General features: G+C 33.3%; 1 protein-coding gene across 1 annotated transcript; it reads right to left on the reverse strand.

Annotated features, from left to right (window-relative positions):
* Positions 1 to 915: 915 nt before the first annotated feature.
* Positions 916 to 18,503, reverse strand: LOC111909147 (pollen receptor-like kinase 4). Its single transcript, XM_023904937.2, has 2 exons — positions 17,693 to 18,503; positions 916 to 1,211 (listed from the first exon to the last, which is right to left on the reverse strand). Exons 1-2 carry the CDS (start codon positions 18,360 to 18,362, stop codon positions 1,072 to 1,074), a joined length of 810 nt encoding a protein of 269 aa, XP_023760705.1. The 5' UTR covers positions 18,363 to 18,503; the 3' UTR covers positions 916 to 1,071.
* Positions 18,504 to 19,991: the final 1,488 nt, after the last annotated feature.

A 19,991-nucleotide genomic window follows, 5' to 3' on the forward strand; every position in this document is an offset into this window, starting at 1 on the left:
GTTATAACAAGATGCAACATGGTAACAATTTCCCCACTTGGTATTATAACACTATTAGTGATATGACATGTGAGGTGGCTCCAAAATAATGTTACATCTAGTTGCCCACATCCAATACTCTAAACCAATCCACTAGGTTGTAGAAATAATAATAGTGGAAAGGTAGTGAAGATGCAAAAAAAAAGTGAGAAAGAAAGAAAAGAAGAATGTCATATCATCTTTTCTTTTTTATATTATTTCATTTTTTCCAACCTACAATATATAAACTTTACATTTTACAACTCATTTAATTTATTTATCACATTACTATTATTATTAATTAAATAAGAAAATTAAAATAATATAAAACATAATATTTTTTTAGTTAAAAAAACTAATACATATATAAAAAGTATCTATTTTGTTATTTTAAAATAAATACAAACTAATTCATAAAATATAAAATTGATACAAAATAAAAATAAATTTAATTAGTTATCACGACGAAACCTCAGGAGAAGATTTATCGCGGTTGCCGGAAACCTAAATTCTTAAGGGTTATTAATTTATTAGAAAAATTAGTTTATAACCCGTGGGAACCACAATTACAAAATTAATTAAACTTTAAATTATTAAACACTTATTTTAAATAAATTATTAAGAGATTTTTTTAGTTATATAAAATTACAATCATTGATATAAATAAATATGTAAAATTATATCACTTTATAATTTGTATTAATTTTATTTACATTTTTTATTCTAATGTTAATAATTTAATGTAATTAGAGTGAGAAATTTAAATTTTGAAATTTGAAATGTAGAATGAATAGGTTGACAAGTGATATGTATTAATTAGGAGACATAATAAAGCAACATATGACAAAAAAAATATACATTAATTATGAGGCCTAATATGGTGACACATGTTAAAAGGACAATAAAACTACTTTTTTTTTTATTAAAATAGGGATATTAAGTAATTAAACATAAATATTACTAGAAATGTTCCTAGTACAAATACATCAAACACTAGACATGTTTTGTCATTTCGTTCCTTCAAACCAAAAATGAAACAAAATACATTTTCCATTACATGTATCGCAACCTTATAACCATTATGAAACAGGAGCATATAATAATTATCCTTGATGAACTTCTCCTTGATGAGCTAGAACCAGTGGAGTTTGAGATCTCACATGGGCTAAGAGGTTTACCACAAAGGTTGTTTCCTGCATGTACAAAATCATAGTTTTCATTGTTAATGAATGAAATTCCAAGCAATAGATTAAAACTCAAACATTTAATAAATAAATAAACTCTACTGTTGAATTTATAGAACAAGATATATAGTACTAACAGAGAAGACTTTCTGTTAGGTAATTATTGCTATTGTTGAGAATTTTGAATAATAGCAGCCTTCCAACCCAAAAGTTACAAGTTATGACATGTTTCCTTTTCTTAGGCATGTAGCTAGCTTATCAAATAGCTTGTTTGAATTTGATTTCTTTGAGATTACAAATATCTTTCTAATTAAGCATGACATCAAGTGAGAGCCTCCATAATAATAATGTATTAAACCATGCATTGTTTTAAAGTTTTGAAAACAAGAATGCAAAACAAATAATCAAAATAACTCTTTGATTAATTGGAAAATCACTCAAAACCAATGTTTTTACAATCTATTCTCATAATCATAAACTCGATCATGAACATGTATATATAACCTAACAAACCAACTTGTATTAGACTAGGAAACTTATGACCAACTTGCCATAAACTAAACTTTCCATAATTTAGATTGTTTGGTCTCCAAGTCCTCATCGACTTACGATTCCAACAATCACCCCCGAATCTCTAAGTCCTTCTAGAGAATTCTTCAACCCCGATCAATAACCTATTATCTCTTTTCACCACCATGACCTCTTTATCAAGCTTGTTCTGAGAGCAACTTTCCACCTAACAACAAGACTAGGTCACGACCACATTTACCGTCTTCCGTCACCCGCAAAACGAACCGAATCAAAGTTACCCACTTTGATGTCTTCCCGTCCGTTTATTCCGCGCTTCCGGTTAGCCGCTCTACCTTAGAACAAGATTGATCAAGAAAAATTGAGGCTGTTGTTGAGATGCTTCAACTTGCACTCAAAAACAATCCACACCCCTTAAACCAAACTCAGTTCCTGTTGTGTCTGCCCCACAGCGAAAGGCTACGGTATTCTTGAAACCGACTCTCAAACCGGCACCGTCTTCACCTCGCTCCGATACCAATTAAAGTTTTGAAAACAAGAATGCAAAACAAATAACCAAAATAACTCTTTGATTAATTGGAAAATCACTCAAAACCAATGTTTTTACAATCTGTTCTCATAATCATAAACTCAATCATGAACATGTATATATAGCCTAACAAACCAACTTGTATTAGACTAGGAAACTTATGACCAACTTGCCATAAACTAAACTTTCCATAAATTAGATTGTGTGGTCTCCATGTCCTCATCGACTTAGGATTCCAACATGTTTAAGGGACTTAGGCAGGTTAAATAGTTAATTTACATTCAACGATTAAATTCAACTATACTAAGGTGACAATTTGAACTATTAAACGAAAAAAAATATATTAAATAAAATGATGAACAAAATAAATATTTTTGTTTGAAAAAATATTGAATTGAATCTTTGTAGCGTTCAATTCTTTGTAAATTAAAATGATAAAGTTGTATAGGAAGAAGAATGATGATGTGACAGTGTATTTAATTTTATAGAGTTAAATGCCTTGTCAATTTTATATATATATATATATATATATATATATATATATATATATATATATATATATATATATATATATATATATATACTCTTAATAGTCTATTGTTAAATGTGACATGGGTATTTAGAGCATTTTCATAAAGCATTTGAGTTACTTGGAGCAACTTGGGCAACTTTATGCAACTTGGAGCACATGGAGTAACCTAGAGCAATATGGAGCACTTGGCAACTTTATGCAACTTGGAGCACTTGGAGTAACCTAGAGCAATATGGAGCAACATGTTGCGCCATGCAAGTGGAAGTTGAGACATCCATGAGCATGTTGCACAAAATAGGAGGATGTTGCGTCAAATGGGAGCATGTTTCGCTAAATGGGAGGGATTTGTACCAAATGGAAGAGAGTCGCGCCAAATGGGAGGATGTTGTGCCATCCTTGCATGAGATGGGTCACCTTAATGCAAGACGCGCTTGATGAGCCACATGTACTCTGAAGTACCCTATGATGCTTAGAAGTTGATGATGCTCAAGGAATACACTACGTTGTGCCACCATAATGAATGTTGAGCCATTAGTGTTTATGATGTTGCACTTGTGCATCATAATGCTCCACTTTAGCACATGGTGCTCCATCATGTGCGTTGCTGATACTTATGTGTTTTATGTCATGGATAAATTTTACAAAAACTGCTACACTACGGATTGTGATTAATTGACACCATTCTTGGGCCTATGGGGCAATAGGCTTAGCCTATTAGGGGTATAGGTCTGATCCCTCAAGTACAAATAGGGATGCATGCTAAGTCATTTAAAGTGTCTTGTATTCTAGAGTTTTAGGCAAATCTCTATGAAATTATACTTGTAACGTCTATTTGTGAACTTAGAAATAAAGTATACTCCCCTCCTACCCATGAACATAGGTCACATTGGCTGAACCACATAAATGTTGTGTCCTATGTACTTTTTGGTTTTGCTAGTTATCTACTTTACTTCCTAACATCTATACTAGTAAAATACTATTAACTTTTGGTTCAAAAATTATACATCAAGGTAGAGCTCAGATGGGAAACAAGTTGCGCCACTAAACCTTTCAAGTGAAAAAACTAATTATTTTGAATTCGCATACATAGATGTTAACGTCATTACATTACTCCAGATAACCTATTGGACTGTATTAAGGATCTCCACAACATCTGTCACAAGGAAACCAAATGTAACAAACAAGAATTATATAAAAACACGTTGATTATCCATGTATACTTTTAAGTTTTGTAAGATTACATGAGTCAACTTTCAAAGCAGACTATATGTTTCCCTACCCATCCAAAAACTAAAACATCATTCAGTGTAACTTTTAATCTTCCTTCTATTGGGTTAATCAAGAAGTTCGTAGATTCCTTTTTCTTGGTGGAAACTCAACACACCTAAATAAGTCTAAAAGAAGTACTTGAATCCCATCGGCTCCCTCTAACGTTCTATATTCTCCAAAAAAATAGTCCAAGCCTATTGTATGACAAACTAGGCACATTCCAACAATTAGAAATAATGGAATCATGAGCCAATACCTAAGGATGGTATGATGCACACTAGTGATATATGTTGACCAAGATCATCCATACAAAAATACTTAATAAAATCTTGAGCATGTGGTGCTTAAAGACAATTAAAAGAAAACTTTATGTCTAACAACCATATCGAAGTGTACTTCTTTCTTTTGAATAATTTTACTAAAAATACACTCATCAATTCATGTTGGACTTTAAGGAGGCGTTGTAATTATTAATGAAACCAACTTGGCAATGTGTAATAGAACCCATCAAAACCAAGTCAAATTGAATGATGTTGAGTAGTGACGTTCCAAAATTTCAATGTTTGAGTGTAGATATGACCACCATGTAGTATTAAGGAATATTCCTTCTATCCAAAAGAAAATTGGAACATGGTGGAACATGGACTTCCTATTTCATTTGTTCGATTGATGATTACTAGAGCACAATGAATAAACTTATATGTGAGAAAAGGTTGAAGGATTTAAAGGAAAACAAATGTCCTTTTCAAGCATTGGATCAAGTCAATCTTGAGATAATTATTTAGAGGATATAACTATGGATTTTGGGAATTTATAGTGTAGTAATATTTATGTTTGAAGAGAGATAAGAAGAAACAATTCAAATCATTGCATAAGAATAAGAACAGTGAATAAGTATTTCACAATAATCTTATAATTATAAAAAGAAGAAGGATCTGAGTGTAGAAAAAGATGACACGATGCTCATGGAAAATATCTTGCAATTTCTAACTTTGAAATTCAATTACATTGGGTGTTCAATTGAGGAAGCACAAGACACTAGAATAATATTTATAGATGAATCAAAATTAGGTTACTCGTCTATGAGCAAATTATTAGTATTACATATGAGAAAAAAGCTTTGAAGGGAACACAAAAAGGTTTTAAAAATTGGAGGAATGGGTTGCAAAGGTTATCGAGTATGTGGTCGTATATATTGAATGTTTAACTTTGAGAAACTGTTTTTTGAGTGCTTCGACTGTGAAAAATGAGGAAACTTATAGTGACAATGTGAAAGAAAATAATGTAGTTGAATATAGGCTTCAAAAGATATGTAGATGAGGGGCAAAATTTGGACTCTAATTACAACGAAAGAAAAGTGAACTATAAAACCATAGTTTGCATAACTTGATGCAAAGTTTTAAGATAAGGTGAAGCTAGGAAACAACATAAGATTGATGGTTACTGAAAAATGGAACGTTTGGCTACAAAATAACAAAAAAGTCCACATTATAATACAAGTTTTATGTTCCTAAAATTAAGAATAACTTGTTAAGTTAAATTTTGGAAACTACACAAAAATATTCTCTATGTGATTGTTCAACACAACAAATTAAAGCTTTATCATCTTGATAAAGAACACACTGATAAGCCGGTAATGTCTTTTAGTTGGATGTTCAAGTATCACAATAGACCCTTTACCAAATTATACAACTTGCTTGAATATGGTGGAATAAGATATTGGTTAGCTTTTGCATTATCTATTAAGACATTTGACCTTTAAAGTACTAGACATACTTCTCCTAATGGAGAAAAATTTTGGGCTTATCATAGTTGGAAAAGCCATCATGAGTACGTAAAGAATGTCTTTCTAGATTTCAAAAAATACATTTCTTTCCTATTAATAGTTTAAGGGGGAGTAGAGTCGCTACTTTAGTTGTTTCACTCTAATATATGTGTTTCTATAAATCTATTTGACTAGCTTTTAATTGTATGAATAGGTACTTACTACATTCATCGTCGATACGAATCAAAAGATAGGTTTTTTTATGAGAAGTTCGAAATATTTTCATCTCATAAGGAGTTAAAAGTCAAGAGCATGAAGCGGGCGTAAACATTAAACTTTTCTAAATAGACCGAACATATTAGGCTAAAGAGACTTGTGTTGGTTGAATATTCAAGTTTTTTCTTATGTGCTAAGTATGAGATAAGAGTGCAAATTACAACAATATTTTCACCTTAACATAATGGTATATTTGATCGGATAAATTAGAACATTATGAATACGGTTTAAGGCATGATGTTAAGAAAAAAATATGTTGAAATCTTTATAGCCATAAGTTCTAAATTATGGAAAATTTTGTTATGAATATAATACAAATCTAGAAGTAAAGATCAAGACGTTGTGGTATAGTCATAAGGATGTGTATCCTTTTATTTCATACTTTGAAGTAAAAAATAGAAGGATTCATAGTCTTCATATGCATAACTTTTATATGGTTAAGCACATACAAGTCATGGAAAACTCTTGAACTAATATTGATAATTGTAGTATACTTTTTTTAGGTTTTAGTGAAAAATCAACTACATATCGAATTTATAATTCTAATAACTAAAGATGAGTTTAGGTTGGGAAATTGGTATTTAGGAAAAGAATTTGCAAGATATCAAAATGTCTTCGAATTGAATGACAACAAAAATGATGCATAAGGGAGTGGTGAGTTAAAACAAAACATACCAGTTCTCGAGTTTTATAATTAAAGGAAAATTGAAAGTAAATTAAAGGGAAGCAAAATTAAATTAATTACTTGTATTCTCAAGGTGGAAGGAACATTATGTTCTTAATTTGAAAGGAAAGGAAGGAAAAGAGAAAGATAATTTTACATTTTTGCCCATCATTGGTTAATATATAGGAAAATGCTAAGGGTAGGATGGTAATTCTGTTTGCTTTCCTTTTTAATTAGCCTAAAATCAGGTGTATGGTTTTGTGGGGAGAGATGTGAAATTTATACCACCTAATCCTTTAAATCGTTTCCTTTTCTTCCGTAACATCTTGAAGAAGTTCTAGATCAATAAAAACTTTAAAGGTATAATCAGTATTGCATTTGTCATATAGACATACTTTGTTGTATATTATTTTTCATATTTGAACTTTTTTTAAAATTAGTTGCTTTACAATTTATAGTCTCCAAATAATCTTACTAGTGCATAGCTAGTCCTAGTTAACTGACCTGGTGCCACTTAACGATTTTGGCAACATTTATCACCTTAAAGGCTAATTTCTAAGTCTTAGGTTTAAAGATTGCATGTTTGAACCTACTTGCGTCTCTAAACTGGAGAAGAAAGGAATCTTGGTAGTGAGTTTGTATGCACATGATCTAATTTGCACAATAAATAATGGTACATTGATCATGGGTTTTACAAGGGGTATAAAGCTTGAATTTACTATGACCCACTTAGGTAAAATAAAGTTCTTTAGCAGTCTAGAAGTTACATAGAAAGTGGATGGTATATTGGTGGGTCGAAAGAAGTAAATGGAAAACCTTTAAAGGTTATTTGGAATAGAAAAATATAATTATGGTTGTTAGTTGAAGTTTATGCAATTTGTATAGTATAGGGGACCTATTGTAACTTTTCTTTGTATAAATATAGTCTTCAATATACGCCTCTAATTAATGGGGCTTTTCTTACAATGAGTATGGTATCAAGCTAGGATTTCTACCATGAATTAGTACATACAGTTTGATTTTTTTCTACTCATGGTATTGACTTTTTGATCAATGATCACGCTTGTTTCTGCCTTCCTCTATGATCGATGATTGCTACTTAATAGAATTTGTTTATTGCTACTATGTTCTTTCCATCTCAATCACATATTTTGTTGCGTCATTCATTCCTTTGTGATTGTCGACTACTACACCAGGAAGTGATTTTTACTTATCAACAATCGATCTAATGTTGCGTGTTTTCCTTTGGGTTTACCTGTTGTGTTTGTATCTTGTAGCCTAATTTTCTCATTTATTAGGTCTCTTTCTCCCTAAGGTTTCATCTCCGTGTCAACTCCCATTTCTTCCTCTACCACCACTCCATCGAAGCTAAGTCTCGTTTGTACCCTAACCCATTTTTAGAATCAATTTAGTTTAAAATTGAATGATGATGGATCAAAATATAAATTGTTGCGTTAAAATTTTTCAAACATGTGTAGAGGTACTTTGTCCTATGGTCATATTTTAGGGAAATCGGTTCCAACTGGGGATGATGATGAGGAATGGTATTCGGTTGATGAATGCATCAAATCTTGGTTTTATAGTCATGTGATGTCGGGTTACTTCAAATCATCTCATGTGATGATTGTACCGCTAAAGATTTTGGGACAAATTGGATGAACTTTTTCGGAACAACAAAATGCCTCGAATATTAAAATTGTAGGATGAATTTTTCAATATGAAGAATGGGTCAAACTCAATTACCGAGTTTTTTCACATATTCAAAATCCTTGCCGATGGTCTTAAACATGTTCATTCAACCATCACCAAAATTGAGCTAGTAATGAAAATCTTGTGCCAATTACCGCTCCTATCATAGTATTGGTGATGTTAGCAAAAAAAACCCCTTTCCCTCTCTTCTTGAGGCTAAAAACATGTTTTTGATGCATGAGTCTCGAGAGGCGGCTTCCGATTCCTTTATTGACTCATCCATGTCCTAAAGTGCAACTCTCTTTTCTTCATCCAACAATACGGGAAAATAAAAAAAAATCGGTGGTCTAAACACCGATGGAATTCTAGAAATACTTCAAAAAATTTGGGAAACACTCCGCTACCCCTGAAACCTACTACCTCCGGTCAAGTGGTAGTTGGTCTAGTCGCTTTGCATCAGCAACCCTAACATCATACGGGCCTGTTACCTTTTCTTGGTTATCCATAGGTTCCCTTCTCTCTGAACTAGAAACTTCTTTCTCTATTACCAGCAGCTCCGTAGGTTCCTGCTCAGCAAACCATCTATCATCAACAACCCTTCTTTGCTGTGGGTTAGTCTTCAGTAACACCTTCTTTAGGCTTCCTTTCTCAACTAACTATATCAGGCACCTTCCAGTTATCTTTTTGCAACAACCATTGGACCAATTTCGGCAACAACACTCTTCTAATGGGCCCTCTTTTGTGGTCATGTTCAATTGACTCCTCATTAGTTCACCGATCTAGCATCCATTTTTCAAGCCATGTTAGTTCAACCGCCAAAGGCCAACAATCTTTACATGGATTCCAGTGCCAGCTGTCATATGTCCTTTAATTCAGGTAACATGCCTTCCTTAACACCATGTACTTTTAGATCTATAATGGTTGGTAATGGTGCTATACATTCTTTCACTCACATAGGTCAAACTTTTTTTTTCTACATTCACACAATTGTTTAGCTTAAAATGATGTACTTGTCTTGAATAAAAATGTTAAAAATCTTGTCTCTATTCGTCAGCTCACTGTCGATAACTCTCTTTATGTTACCTTTAACCATTTTGGTTTCACTGTGAAGGACTTTAAAAAGAGTGCTTTTATTCAAAGATGTGACAGTTTCGGTGATATCTATCATATCCTCCCTCGTCAGCTACTACTCTCTCTGACAATGCATGTGTTTTTGTTTCTCTTCCCACTTTGCATCAACATCTTGGACATCCTGGCTCCTCTGTTTGAAGTTTTTTACATTCCTGGAAGTTTATTTATATTACTACTAATAAACTTCCCACTGTCGTGCTTGTCAGCTTAGGAAGCAATGTCGCTTAGTTTCTCATCCTCTACAAAGAAAACTACTAGTATGTTTAAATTAGTGCATCTAGATTTATGGACATCTCTTATTACTAGCATGATTGGTTTCAAGTACAATGTTCTTTATTGGATGATTTTACACATTTCTTGTGGTTATTTCCTCTTTGTGCTAAATTTCTTGTCTTTCATGTGTTCTGTAAATTTCATGTATAAGTTCAAACTCAATTTAAATCTAACATGAAACTCTTTCAATGTGATAATGGCCGTGAATTTAATAATACATCTCTCTTCTCTTTATTTTCTAATAAAGGCATCAAAGTTTTTTTTTCATGTCCATATACATCTCAACAAAATGGCAAGGTTGAGCATGCTATACATACCATAAGCAACATCATTCGTACTTGTTTCAAGCCTCTCTACTACCAAGATTCCGGGTTGAAGCTCTCTTTACTGCTATTCACACACTTAATTTCGTTCCCACCTCCACACTCTTGTTTCTCTCTCCCTTTAAGCTTCTATTTGGAAACTTTATATCTTCCCATCATCTCTGGGTTTTTGGTTGCCTTTGTTACCTAAACCTTTTCTCCGTGGCTTCTCATAAAATCTCTCCTTGTTCCACTTCTTGTGTATAGCTCAGACCATCCCATGATCATCATGGATATCAATGCTTGGATCTTATCTCCCAACGAGTCATTATCTCTCGTCATGTCATCTTTGATGAAGATCACTTCTCTTTCTCTAACTTTCATGACAAACCCTCCACCTATGATTATGATATATTCTTTTCTGAGGAACCTCCCCCCCTCCCCCCCCCCCCCCCCCCCGCGGTTTGGTATTTGTCCTTCCTCCTATCCTCACTCAGAACATTCCCAGTGCCTTCTACTCCCCATATGTCGTTTGAAAGCAATTATGATCATCCGACTTCTACCTATAAACCTCTCACTTCTCCTTCCCTTACCCTTCATTCGGCCCATCCGATGGTCACTCGATGTTATATGATGTCTTTAATACCTAAACAAATCTTCAAGTTGTCTGTCATTTGCGATATCTCTCCTGTCCCTTAATATACTTATCAAGCTCTGTGTGATCCCAATTGGAAATTGGCTATGGATTCAGAAGTGCATGCTCTTTCCTCCATTTACAATTGGGATCTTGTTCCCCTGCCCCCAAGCCATCATTGTCAGTTGTCGTTGGCTTTATCCCTACAAGTTTGACAGCAAAGGTAACCTTCAGCGCTATAATGGTCACCTTGTTGCCTAGGGTTTCTCTCAGCTTCTTAGTTTTGATTTTGATGATACTTTTAGTCTTGTGGTGAAACAAGCTACAATCTATATTGTTCTGATTATTGCGATATCCAAGCAATGGCCCATCTATCAGCTAGATGTCAATAATGCTTTCTTTCATGGCGATCTTTATGGGGAAGTCTATATGAAACAACATCCTGATCTGTTAGTCCCACTCTTCTTCATCATAATTGTTGTCTTTGCAATGCTCTTTATGGTCTTAAATAGGCTCCTAGAACCTATTACCAATATTTTTCTATTTTCATCACCACTCTCGACTTTACCATCAGCCGCTCTGATTGTTCTTTGTTCACTTACCACTCTAGTTTGAGAATATATTGATCTTTTATATGTTGAAGATATCATTCTTACTGCCTCCTCCTCTACTCTCATCACTCACATCATTTCTCGTCTCTCATGTGAGTTTCCAATGTATGATATGGGTCCTCTTTCTTTCTTCCTTGGCATTGTTGTGTCTCGATCAGTCAACAACCTGTTTTTCCCTAGACTTCCTTTGCTAAGAAAATTCTTGCTCGTGCTGACATGTCCTTTTGGAATTCATGTAGTACCCCTTCTGACACTAAATCTCAACTTTCTCCTGAAGGTCCTCTTGTTTTTGACCTTACTCTCTATTAGAGTCTTGTTAGTTCTTTGCAATATCTTACTTTCACTTGTCTTTATATTACATATTCGTTTTGCAAATTTGTCTTTTCATGCATTATCTGTGTGAACTTCATCTTCTAACTCTTAAAGAATTCCCTATTACCTACAAGGTACCCTCTCTCATGGTCTATCTATTAAACCTTCCTCCATTGATTGCTTGGTCTATTATATTGATGTGGATTGAGACGTATGTCCTCACACCCGTCAGTCTACATCTGGGTTATGTGCTTATCTTGGCACTAATCTTGTTTCATATTCATCTAAGCGTCAACATGTTGTTCTCGCTCCTCAGCTGAGATTGAGTACCGTAGGGTGGCCAATGTCATGGCTGAAGGTGTCTGGCTTTGGTAATTTGTTTTTTTCCCAAGTGCAAGAAATAGCAATGTACTTTGGTTTTTTTTTTTTTTGTCTTAGTTTAAAAATAGTGATGTACTTTGGCATCAATAAATGCATATTGATTTGGTAATCGTGCTTTTGTCCCAAGTGCAAGTTATAAAAATGTATTTTTGGTATTTCTTGTATTTTAAGTGCAAGAAATAGCAATGTACTTTGGTATTTCTTGTATTTAAGGTTCTTTAGCACAAATAGAGCATATTATTTAATTTTAAAGTTTCATGTATCTATATATTGATAAATAAATGCATGTTGATTTGGTAATTATGTTTGTAATTGTGTTGATATTTTAAGTGCAACAAATAGAAATGTACTTTGGTCTTTTGTCTCTAGTTTAAAAATAACAATGTACTTTGCATCATAAAATGCATGTTGATTTGGTAATTGTGTTTTTGTCCAAAGTGCAAGAAATAGCAATGTACTTTGGTTTTTTGTCTTGTTTAAAAATAGCAATGTACTTTTGTTATTTGTCTTAGTTTAAACATAGCAATGTACTTTGGCATCGATAAATGCATGCTGATTTGGTAATTGTGTTTTTGTCCCAAGTGCAAGAAATAGCAATTTACTTTTGGTATATCTTGTATTTAAGGGCAAGAAATAGTAATGTACTTTGGTAGTTTTTGTTTATGTTTGAAAATTTAACTTATAAGTTTATATATGTTGTTATTTATTATGTAGTTGGAAAATCTTCGGCAATGCAAGAAATAGTAATGTACTTTGGGAGGAGCTTTATGCGTTTTTTCAATCGAGGAAAGATCAAGGAGGAAACGACATGAACGGAGATGATGGTTCATCGGATAATTAATTTATGTTTTGTATGTTACACTTGTTGTGACACTTTGTTATTTGTTAGAATTGTAAAACTTTGGTTGTTTATTTTGGTATGAAATTAATTATAACAGTATTTGGTATCTAATTGGATGTTCTTATGTAATTTTTTTTCCCTGCATTTAATGTTGTTATGTATCGGTTTTTTGCATCAAAAATTGTTGATTAAAAAAAATTAAAAAAATTAAAAATGTTATTATCGGCGACAAAAATATTAGCGGCAACAGGAAGTATTACCGACGACAATAGTATTAATGGCGACAAATGTCTTTACCGACGAGATTTTGATCAATAGCGACAGAGCAGTAGCGACGACTTTTTACCAACGACGTGTCATCGCTATTACCTTTGCCAGTGATTTTTTTTACTCGTTAGCGGCGGCTTTTTTCGCTGCTAATTACCTTTTTTCTTGTAGTGCTAATGGTTCTTGGTAGTAATTAGTTGAGCAAGGCAAGTAGTATACTCTATACAATACACATTGCAAGAAAATAGATAGAAGCATGATCCAAGAAATTAAATGTCTACTAGGCTAGACATTATGTATAGCGTGAGCCAAGTAATTAAGTGGATTCATGAGTAATCCAAAATACCTTCAATTCTAAGAACTAAAATGGATCATGTGTTATCTAAAGGGAACTTGTGAATATAGACTATTTTATCAGATAGGTAAAGGGCGTGAACTAATTTGGATAACCACACAACCATAATCCTAATTAATATCAATGATAAGAGAAGTAGCTAGCAAAGGTAACATGTTTTGTGTTTATTAGCCACCAAAATATAACTTATAGAAGCAACAACAAGCACTACAAGAAATTTGAGTGTTTACCCATATACATAAAATTACATGAAGTTACATAAAAATTTGTTATATTTTTAACTTTGGTCACAAATAGTATAGTTCGGTAATCAAATTGTCGAGGAGTCCAATTATACATGAAGTCCTAAGCATATTGATTTATGTTAACACTTCTTTAGGAGCACTTTAGTGACAAACATATAAAATAGAATTAATATAGATCACAAGTAGCATGAATCATGACTAAATTAACCACTCAAGTTGGAAGATTTTTTCATTACACAAAACAAATTAAGTGCTGTTTTAAGTTGAAAGCTGAATATATCGGTTTAAGAAAAGATAATTAATTAGGCATTATATTGTCAATTGTCATGTATTTTGAATAAGTTGTAGAACACGACTCTTTTATATGGGAAACAACAAGACTTTTATTAAGACACTTAAGGAGAACTTACACTTTGTGAGACTACTACACACTTTGCTTTCTTTGAGGCTTTCTTGGATACTTGGATGTTGGGATTGTTTTGGAGCAAATGAGCTCCACACCTATTTATAGGTGTTTCCACCTCCTTATAGGAAGCTTCTAGATCTACATACATTCATGACTATTCTAGAAATATCTACCATATTCTATATCAATTACAAGCTTTTATATGTTTCTAGAATATTCTATAATGTCCTAGATAAGTATAGACATTCTTGTGCCTTCCATAGTGTTCTAGAATGTTCCATAGCCTTCCAGGGTCTTCCATCTCATTCTAGAGTATTCTAGAATCTTCTGGCATCTTCTAGACTTCTCCATAGAATTCCATAATGTTCTAGAATCTTCCAGATCATTCTAGAACATGCTAACTTCTTCTAGACAATAACATGATTCTATCAGGCTAGTGATGACCTTCAACACTCCCCCTCAGCACTAGCCCCCATTCTTCGTATCATGCTGAGCTGACATCTAAAACCTTCACTTTTTCCTTTACTCGGCTCTTTGGTGAATAATTTCGCTATTTATTTATCAGTCTTGATCTGTTGCATATTGACTTCTTCCTTGAAAACTTTTTCTCTTCCACATGCTTGGTTTTTTTCTTAGTTGTTGTAGTCGTTTCTTCGTATATTGTTTTCGTAGTTGACAACGACATTCGTGGTTGCATTTTCTTGCAACATAATATTGTTCCTGACTTTGTTGAACTGTCTTGTGTAGTTTCTTATGCCTCCCTTTGAGAAACTTGTAAGCATGTGAGTTGTCCCTTTTACAAGCCTTGGAAAATTCCCACAATATTAACATGTTATGACGTGATCCCTTATTGATCTGCTCATCTCGTTTAGATGTTGCTCTGTTGAGAAATTCTACTTTGCTCTTACGAATTAATGTGTTTTTCTTCTTTTTCGCCTTATCCAGTTTCTCCATCACATGTTCCATTTTTCGTCTAAGATGAGACTTTTTATGCAACTCTAGTGATGTCATGTTATTATTCTCCTTCGGAGCATCCATCTTCCAATGAACGTCTTCCTCCTCCAAAGTTGTCATAAACTTTGTCTCGCTCTTCTTGAGACCTTTGTTGAGTTTCATAGTTGATAGCATTCGGGATCCAATCATATTTCTCTTCAAGGGTACAATGTGAATTATTGAACCCTTGGTGATATGCATGATATCATCTACCAGGGTCGTACGTTGTCTAGGAAATCCATTCCTAATACCATACGATAGTCATCCATATGCACCACTGTCAAGTCTATGGTGTCTTCCCATTCTGCTATCTTAAGAGGTACTCCATACGCAACACCAATAATAGGCTTGGATAAAGAGTTTACGACTTTCAATCGGCCTGGATTTTTTATGTATTTGATGCCCAACTTCTTAGCTTCATCTTTAGCAAGGAAATTATGGGATGCACCTGTATCTACCAAAACCTTGGTGTATCCTCCATTTACCTTGGCATCCACGAACATTAGTCTTCCTCTTTTAGTCTTATTCTCTTCTATAGCACATAGTGCCTCAACATCCCATTCATCCTCTACTTCCTTTTTGGAAGTTACTACATTGCTTTCCACAGACTTTTTCTTTGACCAACAATCCTTGGACATGTGGTCCCACTTTCCACAATTGTTGCAGTTGCCTTCGAACCTCCTCCCCCGAGAACTCTTATTGTCGGTCTTTTGAGATCTCCATGGTTGTGAGGTTCCTGGTTGACTCTTCCCTTTGTCAGCATTTTTGTATCCTTCTTTAGAAGGTGGCTTGAAATTCCTCCGACTTTTACTTGTGTAGAGTGCTTCTTCTTCACTCTTCAGCGTGATGCCTCCCATTTGCTTAGCCATAGCTTCTTGGCTAGCCAACAAATTCTCAAACTCTACAAGTGATGGTTGAGCGGGCCATCCTTGTACAGCAGTAACAAAGCTTCTATATTCCGGCCTCAGTCCATGGATAATGATCCTCTTCATTCGAGCTTCTGCAATGACGGATTGCGGATCTAATTCAGTAATCTCCCGACATATCGACTTGACCTTGTGGAAATATTGAGCAATCGTCATGTCACGTTGTGAGATTGATAATAGCTCGTTCTCCAAAAGTTGTAGTCTCGTATCATTCTTCTTTGAGAAAAGCGTCACAAACGTATCCCAAGCTTCTTTCGGGGTGTTCTCATCCCGAATATGCTCCAACATCTCTTCTTCGATTGTGGTCTTCAAGGCAAACATTGCTTTGCCTGCTTTGATTTTCCATTTACGTAAAGCACCATTAACGTCTTCCTCTGGTGGCGTAGTTTCGCTTCCACCAACGACCTCCCATAGATCTTGTCCTTGTAAGTAGGACTTCATACATGTTTCCCGCGTTTTGTAGTTGTTGTTGTTGAGTTTCTTGATTCCTCCGACGACTTGGAGATCACCCATCGTGTTGGCAGTACCTCGGTAATACCAAACAAGCTAGTTTCGATACTAAACTTGCAGAGTCACAAACTACTCACGATACAACGAGAATCACTCGTTCTCACTATCAAGAAACCTTGCTCTGATACCAGATTGTAGAACACGACTCTTTTATATGGGAAACAACAAGACTTTTATTAAGACACTTAAGGAGAACTTACACTTTGTGAGACTACTACACACTTTGCTTTCTTTGAGGCTTTCTTGGATACTTGGATGTTGGGATTGTTTTGGAGCAAATGAGCTCCACACCTATTTATAGGTGTTTCCACCTCCTTATAGGAAGCTTCTAGATCTACATACATTCATGACTATTCTAGAAATATCTACCATATTCTATATCAATTACAAGCTTTTATATGTTTCTAGAATATTCTATAATGTCCTAGATAAGTATAGACATTCTTGTGCCTTCCATAGTGTTCTAAAATGTTCCATAGCCTTCCAGGGTCTTCCATCTCATTCTAGAGTATTCTAGAATCTTCTGGCATCTTCTAGACTTCTCCATAGAATTTCATAATGTTCTAGAATCTTCCAGATCATTCTAGAACATGCTAACTTCTTCTAGACAATAACATGATTCTATCAGGCTAGTGATGACCTTCAACATAAGCGTGCAAATCAAAAACTTGAATAAGTCTACCAAAAGTTAAGATTTGATTCTTTCAATTACTTTTATTCGGAATTTACGTACATACAAATATGGACTTCTGTCTATTTGATGATGATATTGGCCATATTCGTTTTGGCTAAAAATATACAAAGGAGTCGAAAAGCAGTTGTTTCATACGTATAAACTAAATAAAATTCTCTTTTTACAAGATGGAATTAAGTTAAAAATATAGAGCAGACACAAAACCACATTATTGAAGTATTACTGTCCGTCGTGAGACCATATCCTCTACTGTTATTTTCCGGTCAGTATTAGTCGTGCAAAATGTAAACAATTTCATATGCAATTTTAATAATAAAGAAATACTGAAGAAAATACATCAAGAATATTTTGACTTACCTGCAAACGACTTTGGATCCTGGTTGCTGAGCCCATTAGGTATTGAACCATCAAGTTTATTATTTGCAAAGTTCACTATCAGATCTGATAGATCTTTCTGCTCAAAATCTGGTATCTCTCCTTCAAACGCGTTGTTCTGAAGCTGCAAATCCACAAGGATTGGCAACTGTGTAAGAGATATTGGAATTTTACCCCTGAAACCATTATTCCCCATTTCAACTTTCCTCAACTCACTCATTCCCGAAAAAGCGTCTCCTCCTATCTCCCCGGAAAACTTGTTATATGAGAAGAAAACCCCACGTAACGGGACCATTTTCTCGAGGTTAGGTATTGAGCCCTCAAAGCTATTATTAGTGAAACTTAACGTTCGGATAGTTGTTATCTCAGCCAATGTGTCCGTATCTATCGTCCCTGATAAGCCCATGTTCTCAAGTAATAACCCGAACACATTTCCATCTTTGTCACAGATCACTCCTTTCCAGTTTTCTTTCAAACCATTGCATGGTGGAACAGTATCGTTCCAGTTGCTCAGTTCCCCGACGTTAGAGAGAGAAGATTTAAACTTTATTAGCCTTGCGGGGTCTTTCTGGTCTGCTATAGCTGGTGACCATGTCAGTGAAATGAGAATCGTGAGCAGTGTAAGCCAATACGGTGGCCTGAAACAAGCCATATGTGGCAAATTCAAGAGGAACAAAAGATATTTAGGCTGTTTTAAGTGCTTTCTGGTGAGCGATAAAACTAATACTGTGTAAATAGGAAACAAATGAAGATGAATGGTGGAACGGCTGAAATTATGATGGTTTTATGGGACCACAGACAAGGGTTGATTCTTCTGAGTAGTTTCTTGAAGGCCTGCAACCATTTTTTGCCATATATCTTAATTATGTCATTTAATGGCATCCAAAATACCTACATTAGTAGTCCAATTAGATGAAATATCTAAATGAGATTTAATGAAATAACTTTATCATTGTGAGATGTATTGGCTTTCAATATATATATATATATATATATATATATATATATATATATATATATATATATATATATATATATATATATATATATATATATATATATATATATATATATACTAGTTGTGACATTTATGTATTACACGAGTTTATTTAAAAAAAATAAACAGATCTAACAATTTAAAATTTTTTAATTTATAAGAAAAAAAATAAATTATTAATTATTAAAATTGAAACGCTTATTTATCTATTAAATTTAAACTAATAAATTAATTAAATAAACAAGTAAAATAATTGGATTCAATTTAGAAATTTAGGAGTTATAAGGAAAGTTGAATTAATGAATTTGATATACATTTATTACATTTAAGTATTATATGAAATTTAATAAAATTGAAAAAAACCATAAAGTGACACATGAATATATTTTAATCTAATTTACCACAAAATCACATGTGTCATAATGCATAAGAGGATGACAAATGACAAAATTATTTTCATTTATTAAGGAGGATATGAATATAAAGTTCAACGCCTCTTGAACTATTTAATGGAAAATGAAACTTTTTAACCATTAAACATGTTATAAGTTGGATTATCTATAAATCTTATAAAGCTAATATTTTTCCGTGAACTCCATGCATTTGAAACTCTCAAGACCATTTTTTTTTAACCTAATACATTTGAAACTCCCAAGACTATTCAACTTATACAAATTAATTTATGATTAATTGAAGTATTATGATTTGTAACTCTTAAAACTCTTCAAATCATGCTATTTAATTGATGAGTTAAATAAAATATTTAGCATAGCTATATAAGAAATTTATAGATTACATATTGCATGTATGTCAACACAAAATGATATATTATATTTATAGGGTTTGAAGAGTTATATGAGTGGTTCCATGGATGTAAGAAAGCAATTGTAACTTTTACAAATATAAATTAATGTAAACTCGAATTTGGTGCAGGTAAAGTTTTAGATATTAGCAAAGGTTCAAATTTAGGTATGTTTGTAAATGTATACTTGGGATCATTTTTTAAGTTTATGTGTTATGCATCTTTCTATACTCATAGGATAATGAAGTGGAATTGATAATTACTTCTCAAGAGCTTTTGGTAAATCAATCATCAAGCTATTTATAAGTTAGAGCAATTAACTTTGTTAACATATATGTATCTTTATGTTGTCTCTCTCTCTTTTTATGTTAAGAAAATATATTTTATGTATAAGAGAACATTAATCAACATGTATTTTATGCTATGTATATACTAAGTTAGTTTCTATCGCTTATTTTGTAAATAACATTGATGAAGTTTTT

Source organism: Lactuca sativa, chromosome 5 (assembly GCF_002870075.4).
Source record: "Lactuca sativa cultivar Salinas chromosome 5, Lsat_Salinas_v11, whole genome shotgun sequence".
NCBI lineage: Eukaryota > Viridiplantae > Streptophyta > Magnoliopsida > Asterales > Asteraceae > Lactuca > Lactuca sativa.

Coding starts and splice junctions, on each gene's coding strand:
- LOC111909147 (XM_023904937.2), bottom strand. CDS start 18,362: ATGGCTTGTTTCAGGCCACCGTATTGGCTTACACTGCTCACGATTCTC. Junction 1,212..17,692: donor GGATCCAAAGTCGTTTGCAG/GTAAGTCAAAAT, acceptor TTGTACATGCAG/GAAACAACCTTTGTGGTAAA.